This window comes from Nerophis ophidion, linkage group LG04 (genome assembly GCF_033978795.1).
Source record: "Nerophis ophidion isolate RoL-2023_Sa linkage group LG04, RoL_Noph_v1.0, whole genome shotgun sequence".
Lineage (NCBI taxonomy): Eukaryota > Metazoa > Chordata > Actinopteri > Syngnathiformes > Syngnathidae > Nerophis > Nerophis ophidion.
The window spans coordinates 10,138,019-10,158,379 of NC_084614.1; the positions used below are offsets into that span (position 1 = coordinate 10,138,019).

Below are 20,361 nucleotides of genomic sequence, written 5' to 3' on the forward strand. Positions count from 1 at the left end.
CGCCATCTAGTGGTGTGGAGGACCAAAACCTAAATTTTAAAAAAATTAGCGCCATCTAGTGATGTGCAGGACCATAACCTATATTTAAAAACAATTAGCGTCATCTAGTGATGTGCAGGACCATAACCTATATTTAAAAACAATTAGCGTCATCTAGTGGTGTGGAGGACCATAACCTAAATAAAAAACAATTAGCGCCATCTAGTGGTGTGGAGGACCATAACCTATATTTAAAAACAATTAGCGCCATCTAGTGATGTGCAGGACCATAAGCTATATTTAAAAAAAATTAGCGCCATCTAGTGGTGTGGAGGACCATAATAATATTTATGAAAAATTTGCGCCATCTAGTGGTGTGGAGGACCATAACCTATATTTAAAAACAATTAGCGCCATCTAGTGGTGTAGAGGACCATAACCTATATTTAAAAACAATTAGCGCCATCTAGTGGTGTAGAGGACCATAACCTATATTTAAAAACAATTAGCGCCATCTAGTGGTGTGGAGGACCATAACCTACATTAAAAACAGTTAGCGACATTTAGTGGTGTGGAGGACCATAACTAATATTTAAACACAATTAGCGCCATCTAGTGATGTGCAGAACCATAACCTATATTTAAAAACAATTAGCGCCATCTAGTGGTGTGGAGGACCATAACTAATATTTATAAAAAATTAGCGCCATCTAGTGGTGTGGAGGACCATAACCTATATTTAAAAACAATTAGCAACATCTAGTGATGTGGAGACACATAACCTTTATTTAAAAACAATTAGCGCCATTTAGTGGTGTGGAAGACCATAACCTATATTTAAAAAACAATTAGCGCCATCTAGTGGTGTGGAGAAACATAACCTTTATTTAAAAACAATTAGCGCCATTTAGTGGTGTGGAGGACCATAACCTATATTTACAAACAATTAGCGTCATCTAGTGGTGTGGAGGACCATAACCTAAATAAAAAACCATTACCGCCATCTAGTGGTGTGGAGGACCATAACCTATATTTAAAAACAATTAGCGCCATCTAGTGGTGCGGAGGACCATAACCTAAATAAAAAACAATTACCGCCATCTAGTGGTGTGGAGGACCATAACCTATATTTAAAAACAATTAGCGCCATCTAGTGGTGTGAAGTACCATAACCTAAATTTAAAAAAATTAGCGCCATCTAATGTTGTGGAGGACCATAATCTAAATTAAAAAACAATTAGCGCCATCAAGTGGTGTGGAGGACCATAACCTATATTTAAAAACAATTAGCGCCATCTCGTGGTGTGGAGGACCACAACCTATATTTAAAACCAATTAGCGCCATCTAGTGTTGTGGAGGACCAAAACCTGTTTTCAAAAAAAATTAGTGCCATCTAGTGGTGTGGAGGACCATAACCTATATTTAAAAACAATTAGCGCTATCTAGTGGTATGGAGGACCAGAACCTGTATTTAAAAACAATTGGTGCCATCTAGTGGTGTGGAGGACCCCAACCTATATTTTAAAACAATTACCGCCATCTAGTGGTGTGGAGGACCATAACCTATATTTAAAAACAATTAGCGCCATCTAGTGGTGTGAAGGACCATAACCTAAATTTAAAAAAATTAGCGCCATCTAATGTTGTGGAGGACCATAATCTAAATTAAAAAACAATTAGCGCCATCAAGTGGTGTGGAGGACCATAACCTATATTTAAAAACAATTAGCGCCATCTCGTGGTGTGGAGGACCACAACCTATATTTAAAACCAATTAGCGCCATCTAGTGTTGTGGAGGACTAAAACCTGTTTTCAAAAACAATTAGTGCCATCTAGTGGTGTGGAGGACCATAACCTATATTTAAAAACAATTAGCGCCATCTCGTGGTGTGGAGGACCACAACCTATATTTAAAACCAATTAGCGCCATCTAGTGTTGTGGAGGACCAAAACCTGTTTTCAAAAACAATTAGTGCCATCTAGTGGTGTGGAGGACCATAACCTATATTTAAAAACAATTAGCGCTATCTAGTGGTATGGAGGACCAGAACCTGTATTTAAAAACAATTGGTGCCATCTAGTGGTGTGGAGGACCCCAACCTATATTTTAAAACAATTAGCGCCATCTAGTGGTGTGGAGGACCCTAACCTATATTTAAAACAATTAGCGCCATCTAGTGGTGTGGAGGACCATAACCTATATTTAAAAACAATTAGCGCCATCTAGTGGTGTGGACCATATCCTAAATTTTAAAAAACAAAGAGCGCCATCTAGTGGTGTGGAGGACCATCACCTAAATTTTAAAAAACAAAGAGCGCCATCTAGTGGTGTGGAGGACCATAACTTAAATTTAAAAGACAAATAGCGCCACTTAGCGGTGTGGAGGACCATGGCCTAAATTTTCTAAAGACAATTAGCGCCATCCAGTGGTGTGGAGGACCGTAAACTAAATAACATTTAGCCGAAAATTGTTTCGCATTAAGGAAACAACACAAGTAGTGAAATAAAAACACATATTGTGGCAACATCAGTGACGTCATCGAATAACAAAACAAAAAAAAAGACATTTAAATGATTTTGGAGTAACTATCATAATTACGCGTTCATTCATCAGCACTGACACATTCTTATTTTACAAAATATGCACAAATCCAAAATAGCAATAAAGTTCACCAAACCCAGATGATGTTTATTGCACCAAGCAGGCACACGCTTTATATTGTGCTGGCAATATGTTTGCTTCAAAAGGAGAAAGGAGAAGTACAATAGAGTAAAATAGAGTTAATTTTTCACAGGAATCATTGACACATGTGTCCACTTCCTGTGTTCAAAATGTAACAAAAATATGTTCATTTGCAAACAGCACAGAGGTTTTGGGAATGGGACTCTTGGGGCACCGGAACATTCCATTCAGCATCCATTCTGTATTCAAAAAGATTCTTGATTCAATATTCAATATTTTTTTTAAATAAAATTGGGTGCCAGTTAAATGATTAATAACAACAAAACATTTAGTTATTAGGGAGATCAATATTCTGTGATTTTTTTTTATTTTTTATCAATACAATAACATTTAATAAACAAAAAAAAAACTTAAGTTATTGGGGTGATTTATATTCTATGTGATTATTGTAAATAAAGTAGCATTTAGTAAAAAAGAAAAAACTTAAATTTAGTTATTAGGATGGCTTATATGTATATATGTGTGTATATAAATATATATGTTATTTTCGTAAATAAAAGTAACATTTAATTAAAAAAGAGAAAAGACAAAAACTTAGGGATTTGACTGATTAATATTCTGGGTAATCTTTGTAAATAAAATAACATTTAAAAGAAAATTAGTTCTTAAGAGTGATTAATATGCTGCGTGATTTTTGTGAATAAAAAACAATTTAAGAAACAAAAAATACTCAAGTTATTAGAGTTTGATTTGTGTCTATAAGAGACTATTTCATAAAAAATAAAAAAATAACTTAAATTGAGTTATTAGGGTGATTTTTCAAAATAAAGTAACATTTAATTAAAATAAATAATTGAAAAATACTTTGGGATTTGAGTGATTGATATTATGTGTGATTTTTCGTAAATAAAATAACATTTAAGAAAAAAGAAACAAAAAACTTTTTTCTTAGAGTGATTAATATTAACATTACTCTTAACTAAAAGAAAACGGATTGTTTTTTTAAATGTTACCCATTTAAAATAATAATACAAATAAAATTAGTTTTTTATTATTAATCAAGAATTGTTAAAAATTAGAACTGTGGTTCATTCGGAAATCTCTCTACTAAAAAAGTTTAGATTTTTTTTTACATTTTTATAACAAAAATATTTTTTTTTTATAATGAAAATTATTAATCTGTTTTGATACGGGTGAAAAAGAATCGTGATTCGGATGTGAATTGATTTTTTTTTGTGCACTCTTTCCTATGTGATGACCATCTTTCTTTAAAAAAAAAAAAATACATTATAAAAATACATATGACATATTTTTTATTATATTTAACAAAGTGGCCATCTTATCTGAGGCCACGTTTCCCTCTCAGACGATGCTTTTCCTAAACAAATCACCTATTTCCTAATTGCATGTGCTGTATCAGAGTACCGTGTGGTACGTGGGCTCCATCTAGTGGCACGCCAAAGAATCACTTGATTAAAGTACAGTGTTTTATGTTCCTATATTCAAACAGTGTTACTGTTAAAACCAGGGGTGTCAAAAACTTTTTCCACTGAGGGCGGCACACGGAAAAATCAAAGCATGTGGGGGCCATTTTGATATTTTTAATTTTCAAACCATAACTGAATAAATATATGTATTTTTAAAATGTATTTTACCTTTAGGGGTCCTGGGGACCATAAAGGGTCTCGATTAATGTTAAAAATAAGTCAACTTTTTATTATTATTTTTTATTTAACTCTTACAGCAAATCTCTATATAAACTTAAAAAAAATGTTTTATGGCATTTCTGTCAAAAATGTCTGGTTTTTTTGTGTTTTATTTTATATTTTTGAGTAATCACAGTGAAAAGATAAATAAAATACCATTCAATATATTTGGAATCCAAAAGGTGCCCCACTCAGAAAGTGATACATTTTTATTAAGGTTTTTTTTTTTTTTTACTTTCAACACTTAAGTTACGAGATAAATAAATAAATAAATAAATGGGTTGTACTTGTATAGCGCTTTTCTACCTTCAAGGTACTCAAAGCGCTTTGACACTACTTCCACATTCACACACACATTCACACACTGATGGAGGGAGCTGCCATGCAAGGCGCTAACCAGCACCCATCAGGAGCAAGGGTGAAGTGTCTTGCTCAGGACACAACGGACGTGACGAGGTTGGTACTAGGTGGGAATTGAACCAGGGACGCTCGGGTTGCGCACGGCCACTCTCCCACTGCGCCACGCCGAGATCAGCTTTAAACTATTATTTTGTTTGTTTTATGCTCTTTTGTCAAAGAAAACTTTGTTTTTATACGGCAACTGCACAATATGTGCGATATTTACCACATAAAACATTTTAAAGTGACATTTTTGAACTAATTGGAGCTTTGAAAATAATTATAACTGTTTTTTTTTGTCATTAGTTTTTGTTTTGAGCAATAGCAAAAAAATTTAAAATAAATAATTGATTGAAACTTGTACTTAGTAGATTTAAGTAGTAGTAGTACATATTCCGTACGATTGACCATTAAATGGTAACACCCCAATTAAGTTTTTCAACTTGTTTAATCGTTAATCAATTCATGGTAAAGATGGTTTTTACATGATAAAATAAAGACAAAAGAAAAATAAACATCCTGCATGGCAGCTTTGTGTTAACATTGCAACTTTTTCTCGATAGATTTCACCTCATTTTTTATTTTTGCAATAGCATTTCCAGAATGTGTGGGGGGCCGATAAACAATTAGCTGTGGGCCGCACTTTGGACACCCCTGCTTTAATTTAGTAAAAAAGAAAAAAAAGTTAAATTATATATGTTATTTTTGTAAATAAAAGTAACATTTAATTAAAAAAAAGAAAAAACAAAAACTTAGGGATTTGAGTGATTAGTATTCTGGGTATTTTTTGTAAATAAAATAACATTTAAGAAAAAATACGTTTTTAAATACAAAAATACACTTGGTTTTAATGCATACCTGGGCCTACTGTATTTACCATTATAATGGTACTTGATTTATGACATGAATAAAAAAAACATGTGCTCTTAAATACACATTTTATTGTTGGTAAATCAAAAACATACCTGAGAGAGATGAAGCGTATTAAGCAAAAAGTGTACGCAACAGAATGTTACGTCGTCTCCAACATTTGAATATTCTGCTGGCACTTTGCCCCTCTTAGCTTAGGGACGCAGTTCAAATGTATCATTTATTCATAACACAGATTTTTGTAGACCTCACATTGCAAAAAAAAAATGACGCGTACACAAGTGCGGAGGCTCGTGATATCTGCCACCCTGTTAAAAAAGATGATCCACACCTTCCAGCACACGTTGTGCCATAAACATCAACTCCCTCTGCTGGACATGTGCAACATTTTTAGGGAGCGAGCAACAAAAACAACAACAAAAGAAAAGTCCATCCGTCAGCCATCTGCTATTGTGGGCCTCCAGAGACCAGGCGGGCCTTCTTCCCCAGGAACTGCGGCGCAGCCTGGGGGCGAGAGTCCCAAAAGTGACCGCGGCCAAAAACGTATCCCGGTGCACTCGTGTGGGCATGTGGCGCCTCCGCCAATCAGAGAACTACGCTCAATGCCTTCTTGTTGGCGAGATAAAGTCATTAAAAAAAAAGCATACAAGGAGTTTATTAAAGGCCTACTGAAATGAGATGTTATTATTTAAACGGGGATAGCAGGTCCATTCTATGTGTCGTACTTCATCATTTCGCCATATTTTTGCTGAAAGGATTTAGTAGAGAACATCCACGATAAAGTTGGCAACTTTTGGTCGCTAATAAAAAAGCCTTGCCTGTACCGGAAGTAGCAGACGATGTGCGCGTGACGTCACGGGTTGTGGAGCTCCTCACGTCCTCACATTGTTTACAATCATGGCCACCAGCAGCGAGAGCGATTCGGACAGAGAAAGCGACGATTTCCCCATTAATTTGAGCGAGGATGAAAGATTCGTGGATGAGGAAAGTTAGAGTGAAAGAAAAAAAAAGGCGACGGCAGTGGGAGCGTGTGGAGAGACACCGCCGACGGGCCGACAACAGCAGCGCGGGCCCACCTGGAGGCCGGGAGGCGGGGCATGCGGCGGCGAAGAGAGGCGTGACACACGCGGAGCGACACCACAGCAGCAATCTCAGCCAGGTGCGTCGATCACACAGCTGCTCGCAATCTGTCTATCTGCTGCTCGAATATAAAAAGGGCGAGGGAGGAACGACCAGGGGAGCACGGAGGAAGAAACACCAGGCAGCAGACCAGAAGCGCGACAACCCAGCCGACAAGAGCGAGGACCTACCCCCGCAGCGCACGCATGTGTCAGGTGTCCCCGCAACCCACACGGGGACGGCAGGAAGTCCGTTACAGAGCGATTCAGATGTTATTAGACACATATACTAGGATAATTTTGGAAAATCCCTTATCTGATTATTGTGTTACTAGTGTTTTAGTGAGATTATAAAGTCATACCTGAAAGTCGGAGGGGTTTGGTGACCGCCAGTGTCTCTGATGGAAGAGCCAAGAAAGTCGCAGCTGCCTATTTGACAGCAGCAGGAAGAACAACGCGAGCTCCGCTGATGTCTCCGGTAAGAGCCGACTTATTACCACAATTTTCTCACCGAAACCTGCCGGTTGAGATGTGGTAGAGCAGGAGTGTCAAACTCAAATACAGAGTGGGCCAAAATTTAAAACCGAACAAAGCCGCGGGCCGAGGTTGAACAAATGAACCTTTTAATAGGGACCCAAACAAGTTTTGCATTGAATATTGAACAAGCAAGGCTTATATAACTTTATAGTGACATGCAAAATCGGGTTTCAAATAATAATAATAATAATAAAAAAATATCAATGGCATATCAAATAAAATTTAAATAAAAATGGAATGCCTCTTTTCGGCGGTGGGGTTGAGGTGGACGGGGTTTGGTGATAGCGGGGGGTGTATATTGTAGCGTCCCGGAAGAGTTAGTGCTGCAAGGCGTTCTGGGTATTTTTTCTGTTGTGTTACAGTGCGGATGTTCTCCCGAAATGTGTCATTCTTGTTTGGTGTGGGTTCACAGTGTGGCGCATATTTGTAACAGTGCTAAAGTTGTTTATACGGCCACTCTCAGTGTGACCTGTATGGCTGTTGACCAAGTATGCCTTGCATTCACTTGTCTGTGTGTATAAGCCGCATATATTATGTGACTCAGACTGGCACGCTGTTTGTATGGAGGAAAAGCGGACGTGGAGACAGGTTGTAGAGAACGCCAAAGGCAGTGCCTTTAAAGCCCACCCCAAATATTGTTGTCCCGGATAAAAGTCGGGAGGGGCACTGAACTTCGGGAGTCTCCCGGGAAAATCGGGAGGGTTGGCAAGTAAGAGTATTAGCGGTGAATGCGGTGTTACAGCAGCGGGCCAACTCTAATGTTAATGTGATATTGCCTCAAGGGCCAGGTGAAATTACACGGCGGGCCAAATTTGGCCCGCGGGCCAGAGTTTGACACCCTAGACTGCTAGACTTTTGACAAGAACAAGAAAGTTTGATCACATTACGCCTGTACTGGCTCACCTGCACTGGCTTCCTGTGCACTTAAGATGTGACTTTAAGGTTTTACTACTTACGTATAAAATACTACACGGTCTAGCTCCATCCTATCTTGCCGATTGTATTGTACCATATGTCCCGGCAAGAAATCTGCGTTCAAAAGACTCCGGCTTATTAGTGATTCCTAGAGCCCAAAAAAAGTCTGCGGGCTATAGAGCGTTTTCCGTTCGGGCTCCAGTACTCTGGAATGCCCTCCCGGTAACAGTTCGAGATGCTACCTCAGTAGAAGCATTTAAGTCTCACCTTAAAACTCATCTGTATACTCTAGCCTTTAAATAGACCTCCTTTTTAGACCAGTTGATCTGCCGCTTCTTTTCTTTCTCCTATGTCCCCCCCTCCCTTGTGGAGGGGGTCCGGTCCGATGACCATGGATGAAGTACTGGCTGTCCAGAGTCGAGACCCAGGATGGACCGCTCGTCGGGACCCAGGATGGACCGCTCGCCTGTATCGGTTGGGGACGTCTCTACGCTGCTGATCCGCTTGAGATGGTTTCCTGTGGACGGGACTCTCGCTGCTGTCTTGGATCTGCTTGAACTGAACTCTCGCGGCTGTGTTGGAGCCACTATGGATTGAACTTTCACAGTATCATGTTAGACCCGCTCGACATCGATTGCTTTCGGTTCCCTAGAGAGGGGGGGTTGCCCACATCTGAGGTCCTCTCCAAGGTTTCTCATAGTCAGCATTGTCACTGGCGTCCCACTGGATGTGAATTCTCTCTGCCCACTGGGTGTGAGTTTTCCTTGCCCTTTTGTGGGTTCTTCCGAGGATGTTGTAGTCGTAATGATTTGTGCAGTCCTTTGAGACATTTGTGATTTGGGGCTATATAAATAAACATTGATTGATTGATTGATTGATTGATGTGGTAGAGAAACATGTTCGCTTGACCTCTCTGTTCCATATTAAAGCTTCACAACAAACAAAGAAACACCGGCTGTGTTTTGGTTGCTAAAGGCAGCTGCAATCCACCGCTTTCCACCAACAGCATTCTTCTTTGACGTCTCCATTATTAGTTGAACAAATTGCAAAAGTTTCAGCAACACAGATGTCCAAAATACTGTGTAATTATGCGATTAAATCGGACTACTTTTAGCCGTGAGTGGTGCTGGGATAAAATGTCCGCTCCAACCAATAACGTCACAAAAACGCGTCATTATTCCGTGACGTTTTCAACAGGAAACTCCGCGGGAAATTTAAAATTGTAATTTAGTAAAATAAAGCGGCCGTATTGGCATGTGTTGCAATGTTAATATTTCATCATTGATGTATAAACTATCAGACTGCGTGGTCGCTAGTAGTGGCTTTCAGTAGGCCTTTAAATAGTTAATGCCACCTTAACTACAGTAGTACCTTCTCTTTTTTTTTTTTTTTTACCCCTGCAACATAATTCACAGTGGGGCCAAAGAAAGTTGTGAGTGCCAGCACAAAACTAAAATTCAAGAAAGAACAGGTAGCTAAGTACAAAGGCCGCCCCTTCCTCGCCAGCAAGTGTTCGTTTATACATTTCCTTCATGATATTTTATGCGAAAACTCAAATCATTCTTTAAAAAATGGGTTTCTTTCATATTTTGCTTTGGTTTCCATGCAATTCTGTGGTCGGACCTTTTAAAAGGCACCGCTCGTGATGGGGAAATGACGCCTCAGTGAGCGTGTGACACGCTCACTAACTGTATTGACACTGCACCGACCCTGCATTGTTTCATTATGGCGCTATCTGCTGGATTAATATGTCACTACAATCGACATACAATTATAATTGTGTGTGGTTTTTTTTTAAAGGAATATGAAACAAATTTTTTGTGTGTTATTTTTTTAAATGAAAATAAAAAAAAATGGGGAAAAAAACACTTAATTACTTGATTATATTTCTGCTTGATTTTGATTTAAAAATGTGTATAAACAACAAAAACTTAGACATTAGAGTGATTTTGTAAGTAGAATTTAAAAAAGATAAAAAACAAACAAAAACTTTGTTATTTCCGCGATTAATATTGTGTAATTTTTCTGAGTAAAATAAGATGGAATAAAAAACAAACAAAAACTTAATTATTAGAGTGATTAATATTATATGTGATTTTTGTGAACAAAACAAAAAAACACAAACTTAGTTATTCAAGTGATTAATATTGTGTGATTTTTCTAAATATAATCAAATGTATTTGAAAAAGACAAAAAAACAAACAGAAGCTAAATTATTAGTGATTAATATTCTGTTATCTTTGTAAACAAAACAAAACTAATAAGAAAATAAAAACAAAACCGTGTTTATTATAATCATATCATGTGGGGTTTTTTTTCTAAATAAAATACAATTTAATAAAGAAACATACCAAAAATGTTGTTATCACAATGTTTATCTTTTGTGTGATTTTTTTGAATAAAATAAAATGTCATAAAAAAGAAAAACACAAATGTAAATGTGTGAGTAATTAATATGATGTGATTTTTGTCAATAAAATACAGTTAAATCAACAAGAAAAAATAAATTTTTTTTACAAAAAATAAAAACACAAATGTAGTTATTAGACTAATTAATATTATGTGATTTTTGTTAAAAAAAAAATACAATTAAATAAACAGGACAAAAGCCCAAAAAATATATTAAAGAAAATCACAAATGTAGTTATTAAAGTAATTAATGTGTTTTTGTAAATAAAATAAAATGAAATAAACAAGAAAAAAAGCAAAACAAATGTAATAAAAAAGAAAAACACAAATGTAGTTTTTAGAGTAATTAACATTATGTGCTTTTGAAAATAAAAAACAATTAAATAAACCCAAAAAATGTAATTATTAGGGTGATTAATATTCTGTGATTTTTGTCAATAAGATACAGTTAAATTAACAAGAAAAAATAAAACATTTTTACAAAAAATAAAAACACAAATGTAGCTATTAGACTAATTAATATTATGTGATTTTTGTTAAAAAGAATACAATTAAATAAACAGGAAAAAAGCCCCCCAAAATTATTAATGAAAAACACAAATGTAGTTATTAAAATAATTAATGTGTTTTTGTAAATAAAATAAAATTAAATAAACAAGAAAAAAAGCAAAAGAAATGTAATAAAAAAGAAAAACACAAATGTAGTTTGTAGAGTAATTAATATTATGTGCTTTTGAAAATAAAATACAATTAAATAAACCCAAAAATTTTTATTAGGGTGATTAATATTCTGTGATTTTTGTCAATAAGATACAGTTAAATTAACAAGAAAAAATAAATAATTTTTATAAAAAATAAAAACCCAAATGTAGTTATTAGAGTAATTAATATTATGTGATTTTTGTAAAAAAAAAATACAATTAAATAAACCAAAAAAATGTTATTATTAGGGTGATTAATATTCTGTGATTTTTGTCATTAATACACACACACACAAAAAAAAAAAAATCAGTTATTAGGGTGATTGATATTCTATGTAATTTTTGTTAACAAAGTAACATTTAATAATAATTTAAAAAAAATTAAATTTAGTTATTAGTATGATTTATATTTTGTGTTATTTTCGGAAATGAAGTAACATTCAATTAAAAAGAGTGATTAATATTCTGTGTGATTTTTGTGAATAAAATAACATTTAATACAAAAATAAAAACTTAGTTGTTAGAGTGATTAAAATTCTGCGTGATTTTTGTAAATAAAATTAATTAAGAATACAAGGAAAAAAAAGTTTTGCGCCTCAGAGTCAATTTCACACATGTTCTTTTTTCATATGGCGTCGTTTCACCCATCACTAAATATTAATATTAGTGGAGTAGTTGGAACTTGTAAAAGAAAAAGCTTTCAGAATCCCCACCTGAAGGACCAATGCAGGGTCCGTGGAGGAGCAGCAGCGCCCTCTGCAGGCCAAGCATGGCGTGTTTGTCCAGATGGAGGCGCAATGAAGGAGGAGGCTGTTCTTCATCTGGCATCTTTCTCCAGGATCTATAAAATCCCTGAGGCTGCAAGGTAGTGAGCAAGAATAAAAGCAGGCAGAGTCCTGTTACGCTCGCTCCTGGAAGAACCACTTCTGGTCCTCGGTGTCGGAGCAGGGCCGCAGGGCCGGGATCTTGTCCACCACTTGCACGCACTTCTGGCTGACCTCGTGGAACAAGCTGCCGTCCTGCAAGACAAACGGCCGTCAGAGTCCCGCCTCGCGCGGGAGAACTGCGCTTACCTCTCTAAGCTGGAACTGGTGCTGGACCACGCCGGGCTTCCTGCACTCTTGGACCGTAAGGTAGGTGCTGACCACGTCTCCCTCCACGCAGCCGACGGGCGCACGGGCGCTGAATTGGAGCTCGCCTAGGCTGGTGAACTCGAAGAACTGGAAGTAGACGGGCAAAATCTAGGATCCCCATGCACAAAACCCTTAAAGACCCCCCCATCCCCGTCCTGAAGCCACACATCAGACACACACATGCACTAAAAACTAATCATTCGGTTGAAACCAGCTTGTAAAAAACCTGGATTAGGTCTTTGACTTATTATCAATCAATCAATCAATGTTTATTTATATAGCCCCAAATCACAAATGTCTCAAAGGACTGCACAAATCATTGCGACTACAACATCCTCGGAAGAACCCACAAAAGGGCAAGGAAAACTCACACCCAGTGGGCAGAGAGAATTCACATCCAGTGGGACGCCAGTGACAATGCTGACTATGAGAAACCTTGGAGAGGACCTCAGATGTGGGCAACCCCCCCTCTCTAGGGGACAATTAAAGATGGGCTTAACAAATACAGTGGGGCCAAAAAGTATTTAGTCAGCCAGCGATTGTGCAAGTTCTCCCACTTAAAATGATGACAGGGGTCTGTAATTTTCATCATAGGTACACTTCAACTGTGAGAACCAGAATGTGAAAAAAAAAATCCAGGAATTCACATTGTAGGAATTTTAAAGAATTTATTTGTAAATGATGGTGGAAAATAAGTATTTGGTCAACCATTCAAAGCTCTCACTGATGGGAGGAGGTTTTGGCTCCAAATCTCACGATACATGGCCCCATTCATTCTTTCCTTAACACGGATCAATCGTCCTGTCCCCTTAGCAGAAAAACAGCCCCAAAGCATGATGTTTCCACCCCCATGCTTCACAGTAGGTGTGGTGTTCTTGGGATGCAACTCAGTATTCTTCTTCCTCCAAACACGGCGAGTTGAGTTTATACCAAAATGGATACATGGATGATACAGCAGTGGATTGGGAGAATGTCATGTGGTCAGATGAAACCAAAATAGAACTTTTTGGTATAAACTCAACTCTTTGTGTTTGGAGGAAGAAGAATACTGAGTTGCATCCCAAGAATACCATACCTACTGTGAAGCGTGGGGGTGGAAACATCATGCTTTGGGGCTGTTTTTCTGCTAAGGGGACAGGACGATTGATCCGTGTTAAGGAAAGAATGAATGGGGCCATGTATCGTGAGATTTGGAGCCAAAACCTCCTTTCATCAGTGAGAGCTTTGAATGCTTGACCAAATACTTATTTTCCACCATCATTTACAAATAAATTCTTTAAAATTCCCACAATGTGATTTCCTGGATTTTTTTTTTTCACATTCTGTCCCTCACAGTTGAAGTGTACCTATGATGAGAATTACAGACCTCTGTCATCATTTTAAAGGGGAACATTATCAGCAGACCTATGTAAGCGTCAATATATACCTTGATGGTGCAGAAAAAAGACCATCTATTTTTTTAACCGATTTCCGAACTCTAAATGGGTGAATTTTGGCGAATTAAACGCCTTTCTGTTTATAGCTCTGGAGGCGATGACGTCAGAACGTGACGTCTCCGAGGTAATACAGCCGCCATTTTCATTTTCAACACATTACAAACACCGGGTCTCAGCTCTGTTATTTTCCGTTTTTTCGACTATTTTTTGGAACTTTGGAGACATCATGCCTCGACGGTGTGTTGTCGGAGGGTGTAACAACACTAACAGGGAGGGATTCAAGTTGCACCACTGGCCCGAAGATGCCAAAGTGTCTGATGTTTTGGGGCTGTCGCCGAGCAACACGGACTTTCAACTCCCTCCACAGATTTTCTATGGAGTTTACAGAGCCACTCCTGCATTGCCCGGGATCATTGTCATGCTAGAAGACCCAGCCACGTTTCATCTTCAAAGCTCTCACTGATGGAAGGAAGTTTTGGCTCAAAATCTCACAATACATGGCCCCATTCATCCATCCATCCATTTTCTACCGCTAATTCCCTTTGGGGTTGCGGGGGGCGCTGGTGCCTATCTCAGCTACAATCGACACGGATCAATCGTCCTGTCCCCTTAGCAGAAAAACAGCCCCAAAGCATGATGTTTCCACCCCCACGCTTCACAGTAGGTATGGTGTTCTTGGGATGCAACTCAGTATTCTTCTTCCTCCAAACACCACGAGTTGAGTTTGTACCAAAATGGATACATGGATGATACAGCATAGGATTGGTCAGATGAAACCAAATAGAAGTTTTTGGTTGTGTTGCTAAAGGCGGCCGCAATACACCGCTTCCCACCTACATCTTTCTTCTTTGACGTCTCCATTATTAATTGAACAAATTGCAAAAGATCGAGCAACACAGATGTCCGTAATACTGTGGAATTATGCGATTAAAGCAGACATCTAATAGCTGTGAAGGTTGCTGGATCAAAATGTCCGCTACAATGCGTGACGTCACGCGCACGCGTCATCATACCGCGACGTTTTAGCATGATACTTCCGCGCGAAATTTAAAATTGCAATTTAGTAAACTAAAGCGGCCGTATTGGCATGTGTTGCAATGTTAATATTTCATCATTGATATATAAACTATCAGACTGCGTGGTCGCTAGTAGTGGCTTTCAGTAGGCCTTTAAAATATTGAAAAACCACCATTATCTGTTCGGGGACCGTTCACATTTGAACCAATACGGTACCAATTTAAATACCGTCAATGGGTGAATGGTACTTTGAAATAGTTGCATTGTTGACTCTAATAATAATAATAAATCTCACGATACATGGCCCCATTCATTCTTTCCTTAACACGGATCAATCGTCCTGTCCCCTTAGCAGAAAAACAGCCTCAAAGCATGATGTTTCCACCCCCATGCTTCACAGTAGGTATGGTGTTCTTGGGATGCAATTCAGTATTCTTCTTCCTCCAAACACGACAAGTTGAGTTTATACCAAAAAGTTCTATTTTGGTTTCATCTGACCACATGACATTCTCCCAATCCTCTGCTGTATCATCCATGTATCCATTTTGGTATAAACTCAACTCGTGGTGTTTGGAGGAAGAAGAATACTGAGTTGCATCCCAAGAACACCACACCTACTGTGAAGCATGGGGGTGGAAACATCATGCTTTGGGGCTGTTTTTCTGCTAAGGGGACAGGACGATTGATCCGTGTTAAGGAAAGAATGAATGGGGCCATTTATCGTGAGATTTTGAGCCAAAACCTCCTTCCATCAGTGAGAGCTTTGAATGGTTGACCAAATACTTATTTTCCACCATAATTTACAAGTAAATTCTTTAAAATTCCTACAATGCGAATTCCTGGATTTTTTTTTCACATTCTGTCTCTCACAGTTGAAGTGTACCTATGATGAAAATTACAGACCTCTGTCATCATTTTAAGTGGGAGAACTTGCACAATCGCTGGATGACTAAATACTTTTTTGCCCCACTGTAAATAAATAACTATTTGGTTTTGTTCAAAGAATATTTTGTATGCCAACTCATTGAAAATTCTCGCAGAAATGAAGCTGGGCCTGCCTGCCATCTGTGGTGTGAACCTAGAATAAAACTGGTTGAAATGATCAAAAGGAGCTAAAGTGCTAGCCTTAAACGTCAGGGTGCTGAAATGATAATAAATTAAATAAGAAAAATATAACAAAAACAAACCAAACATTTGTTAAAATGTTAGCATAAAGCGTTAGCATGCTCACGTTAGCTTGTGGCAACGTGATTGCATGCGATGGCAACAGTTGGCAAAGATGGAGACATCTCCCAAAACCCATTATTTTAGGCTAATAGTAAAATAACAAATAATCAAAACAAAAAATAAAAATGAGCTAAAATTTTAGCATAAAACGTTACGATGCTAATGTTGACATAAGATAGGGGAAAAATAAAAATAAAAAAGACGCCAAGTATGAAAAGCCCGGATATTTTACATTATTAAATATACTTGTTGAATAAAACCTGTGCTTTGTTCTTAATGCTTAGGCCTACTACGCTACTGTGACTGCTCTTCATTGTGCTACTTGGAGAGGAGACAAGTTTTTCCTGAGGTAGTAGTTTGACAACCGGAGGTAGTAGATTGACAACCTGAGGTAGTAGTTTGACAACCTGAGGTAGTAGATTGACAACCTGGGGTAGTAGTTTGACAACCTGAGGTAGTAGATTGACAACCTGGGGTAGTAGTTTGACAACCTGAGGTAGTAGATTGACAACCTGGGGTAGTAGATTGACAACCTGAGGTAGTAGTTTGACAACCTGGGGTAGTAGATTGACAACCTGGGGTAGTAGATTGACAACCGGAGGTAGTAGTTTGACAACCTGTGGTAGTAGTTTGACAACCTGAGGTAGTAGATTGTGGCAACGTGATTGCATGCGATGGCAACAGTTGGCAAAGATGGAGACATCTCCCAAAACCCATTATTTTAGGCTAATAGTAAAATAACAAATAATCAAAACAAAAAATAAAAATGAGCTAAAATTTTAGCATAAAACGTTACGATGCTAATGTTGACATAAGATAGGGGAAAAATAAAAATAAAAAAGACGCCAAGTATGAAAAGCCCGGATATTTTACATTATTAAATATACTTGTTGAATAAAACCTGTGCTTTGTTCTTAATGCTTAGGCCTACTACGCTACTGTGACTGCTCTTCATTGTGCTACTTGGAGAGAAGACAAGTTTTTCCTGAGGTAGTAGTTTGACAACCGGAGGTAGTAGATTGACAACCTGAGGTAGTAGTTTGACAACCTGAGGTAGTAGATTGACAACCTGGGGTAGTAGTTTGACAACCTGAGGTAGTAGATTGACAACCTGGGGTAGTATATTGACAACCTGAGGTAGTAGTTTGACAACCTGGGGTAGTAGATTGACAACCTGGGGTAGTAGTTTGACAACCTGAGGTTGTAGATTGACAACCTGAGGTAGTAGATTGACAACCTGGGGTAGTAGTTTGACAACCTGAGGTAGTAGATTGACAACCTGGGGTAGTAGTTTGACAACCTGAGGTAGTAGATTGACAACCTGGGGTAGTAGATTGACAACCTGAGGTAGTAGTTTGACAACCTGGGGTAGTAGATTGACAACCTGGGGTAGTAGTTTGACAACCTGAGGTTGTAGTTTGACAACCTGAGGTAGTAGATTGACAACCTGGGGTAGTAGTTTGACAACCTGAGGTAGTAGATTGACAACCTGGGGTAGTATATTGACAACCTGAGGTAGTAGTTTGACAACCTGGGGTAGTAGATTGACAACCTGGGGTAGTAGTTTGACAACCTGAGGTTGTAGATTGACAACCTGAGGTAGTAGATTGACAACCTGGGGTAGTAGTTTGACAACCTGAGGTAGTAGATTGACAACCTGGGGTAGTAGATTGACAACCTGAGGTAGTAGTTTGACAACCTGGGGTAGTAGATTGACAACCTGGGGTAGTAGTTTGACAACCTGAGGTAGTAGATTGACAACCTGGGGTAGTAGATTGACAACCTGAGGTAGTAGTTTGACAACCTGTGGTAGTAGTTTGACAACCTGGGGTAGTAGATTGACAACCTGGGGTAGTAGTTTGACAACCTGAGGTAGTAGATTGACAACCTGGGGTAGTAGTTTGACAACCTGAGGTAGTAGATTGACAACCTGGGGTAGTAGATTGACAACCTGAGGTAGTAGTTTGACAACCTGTGGTAGTAGTTTGACAACCTGAGGTAGTAGATTGACAACCTGAGGTAGTAGTTTGACAACCTGAGGTAGTATATTGACAACCTGAGGTAGTAGTTTGACAACCTGAGGTAGTAGATTGACAACCTGAGGTAGTAGATTGACAACCTGAGGTAGTATATTGACAACCTGAGGTAGTAGTTTGACAACCTGAGGTAGTAGATTGACAACCTGGGGTAGTAGATTGACAACCCGAGGTAGTAGTTTGACAACCTGGGGTAGTAGATTGACAACCTGGGGTAGTAGTTTGACAACCTGAGGTTGTAGTTTGACAACCTGAGGTAGTAGATTGACAACCTGGGGTAGTAGATTGACAACCTGAGGTAGTAGATTGACAACCTGGGGTAGTAGTTTGACAACCTGAGGTAGTAGATTGACAACCTGGGGTAGTAGATTGACAACCTGAGGTAGTAGTTTGACAACCTGGGGTAGTAGATTGACAACCTGGGGTAGTAGTTTGACAACCTGAGGTAGTAGATTGACAACCTGGGGTAGTAGTTTGACAACCTGAGGTAGTAGATTGACAACCTGGGGTAGTAGATTGACAACCTGAGGTAGTAGATTGACAACCGGAGGTAGTAGTTTGACAACCTGTGGTAGTAGTTTGACAACCTGAGGTAGTAGATTGACAACCTGAGGTAGTAGTTTGACAACCTGAGGTAGTATATTGACAACCTGAGGTAGTAGTTTGACAACCTGAGGTAGTAGATTGACAACCTGAGGTAGTAGATTGACAACCTGAGGTAGTATATTGACAACCTGAGGTAGTAGTTTGACAACCTGAGGTAGTAGATTGACAACCTGAGGTAGTAGTTTGACAACCTGAGGTAGTAGTTTGACAACCTGAGGTAGTAGTTTGACAACCACGGATCTCAAAGTGTTTTTTCCGTCATACTAAAATCCAACCCGGGGTTTCGTACCTGGTTCTGGCCCATGCCGTGGCACGGGTACATGGTGACCCTTTTGCCATACATGTGGCTGTCATCCAGAGGGTAGTCCAAGCAATAGTTCTGCAGGCCCCGGTTCTTCAGCTGCAACAGGGTCCAAAGACGGCGGGTTATTAGCAGGCGGCGCCACGGGAGCGTCCGAGGGGCGGCCTCACCATTCCGAAGAAGCCCGGCCGGTCCTCCGGCACGTGGAGCTGCGGGTAGATGTTGTCCAGGTACCACCTGAACTTCTTACAGCCCAGCTTCTCTCGGAGGAGCAGTCGCTCCGACACGTCGCCGAAAGGTTCCTGGGAGCAGGAGAGCGAGCATTGTTTAGCACCACAGCACCACCTGCAGTTGGAGAGGAGCACTGCAAGTCCAATGTGTCTGTTACACACGGGACAGACCGGGGGTGTCCAAAAGTGCGGCCCCCGGGGGCCAATTGGGGCCTTCAGTGACTTCACATCACATATTCCATTTTGTGTTTTTGCCATAAAAAAAAAAAAACAACAACTAATTTTTCTGTGACAAAAGGGACAGAAACAAAACACAAAAAAAACCATGAAAAATAATAAAAAAATATGTATCATTGGCAAGTTAAAAGAAAAATATGAAAGTGTGACTTATTTTTAACACTTTTATGATCCCTGAGATTTTATTGGGATTTATTTTTAAACTGTCAATGCTCAAAAAATAATAATGAATCAGAACCAATGTTATGAATTATTGAAATATTCAAGCCTTCAATTATTTTACATCTAATATTACATTTTGCAATATTATTGCATATATTGTGTTTGTGCATTAAACAAATATTTTCTGTGACAAAAGGGACAAAAAAATAGACACAAAAAAACATGAAATAAAATAAATATGTATAATTGTCATGTTGAAAGAAATAAAGGAAAAGTGTGACTTATTTTTAACACTTTTATGATCCCTGAGATTTTATTGGAACTTTTTAAAAACTGTCATTGCTCAACAAACAAAAATTATAAACTATGAATTATTGACAGATTCAAATCTTCAATTACTTTACATCAAATATTCTACTTTGTAATATTTTTGGGGTAAAATATTGCATATTGTGTTTTTGCCATAAAAAAAAACTAGTTTTCTGTGACAAAAGGGACAAAAACAAAACACAAAAAAAACAAGAAAACTAATTAAAAAAATATATAATTGCCAAATTGAAAGTAAAAAAAAGAAAAGTGTGACTTACTTTTAACACTTTTATGATCCCTAAAATTTTATTGGGATTTTTTTTTAAACGGTCATTGTTAAAAAAATT

At 38.3% G+C, this 20,361-nt stretch overlaps 1 protein-coding gene across 2 annotated transcripts in view; it reads right to left on the minus strand.

Moving 5' to 3' along the window:
- Positions 1-2,645: 2,645 nt before the first annotated feature.
- Positions 2,646-20,361, minus strand: part of galnt12 (UDP-N-acetyl-alpha-D-galactosamine:polypeptide N-acetylgalactosaminyltransferase 12) — a 51,780-nt gene continuing 34,064 nt past the window's right edge. Inside the window, exons 7-11 of one of the 2 annotated variants that reach the window (XR_009806397.1) lie at positions 19,247-19,378; positions 19,065-19,175; positions 12,394-12,540; positions 12,034-12,339; positions 2,646-2,904 (exon numbers count right to left, since the gene is read on the minus strand). Coding sequence is in view for 1 of the 2 variants with exons in the window: in XM_061897001.1 (XP_061752985.1) it covers positions 12,220-12,339; positions 12,394-12,540; positions 19,065-19,175; positions 19,247-19,378 (510 nt within the window). In the remaining variant the exon portion in view is untranslated. Of the gene's footprint in view, positions 2,905-5,691; positions 12,340-12,393; positions 12,541-19,064; positions 19,176-19,246; positions 19,379-20,361 lie in introns of those variants that run through there. The other variant, XM_061897001.1, reaches the window with a different exon arrangement.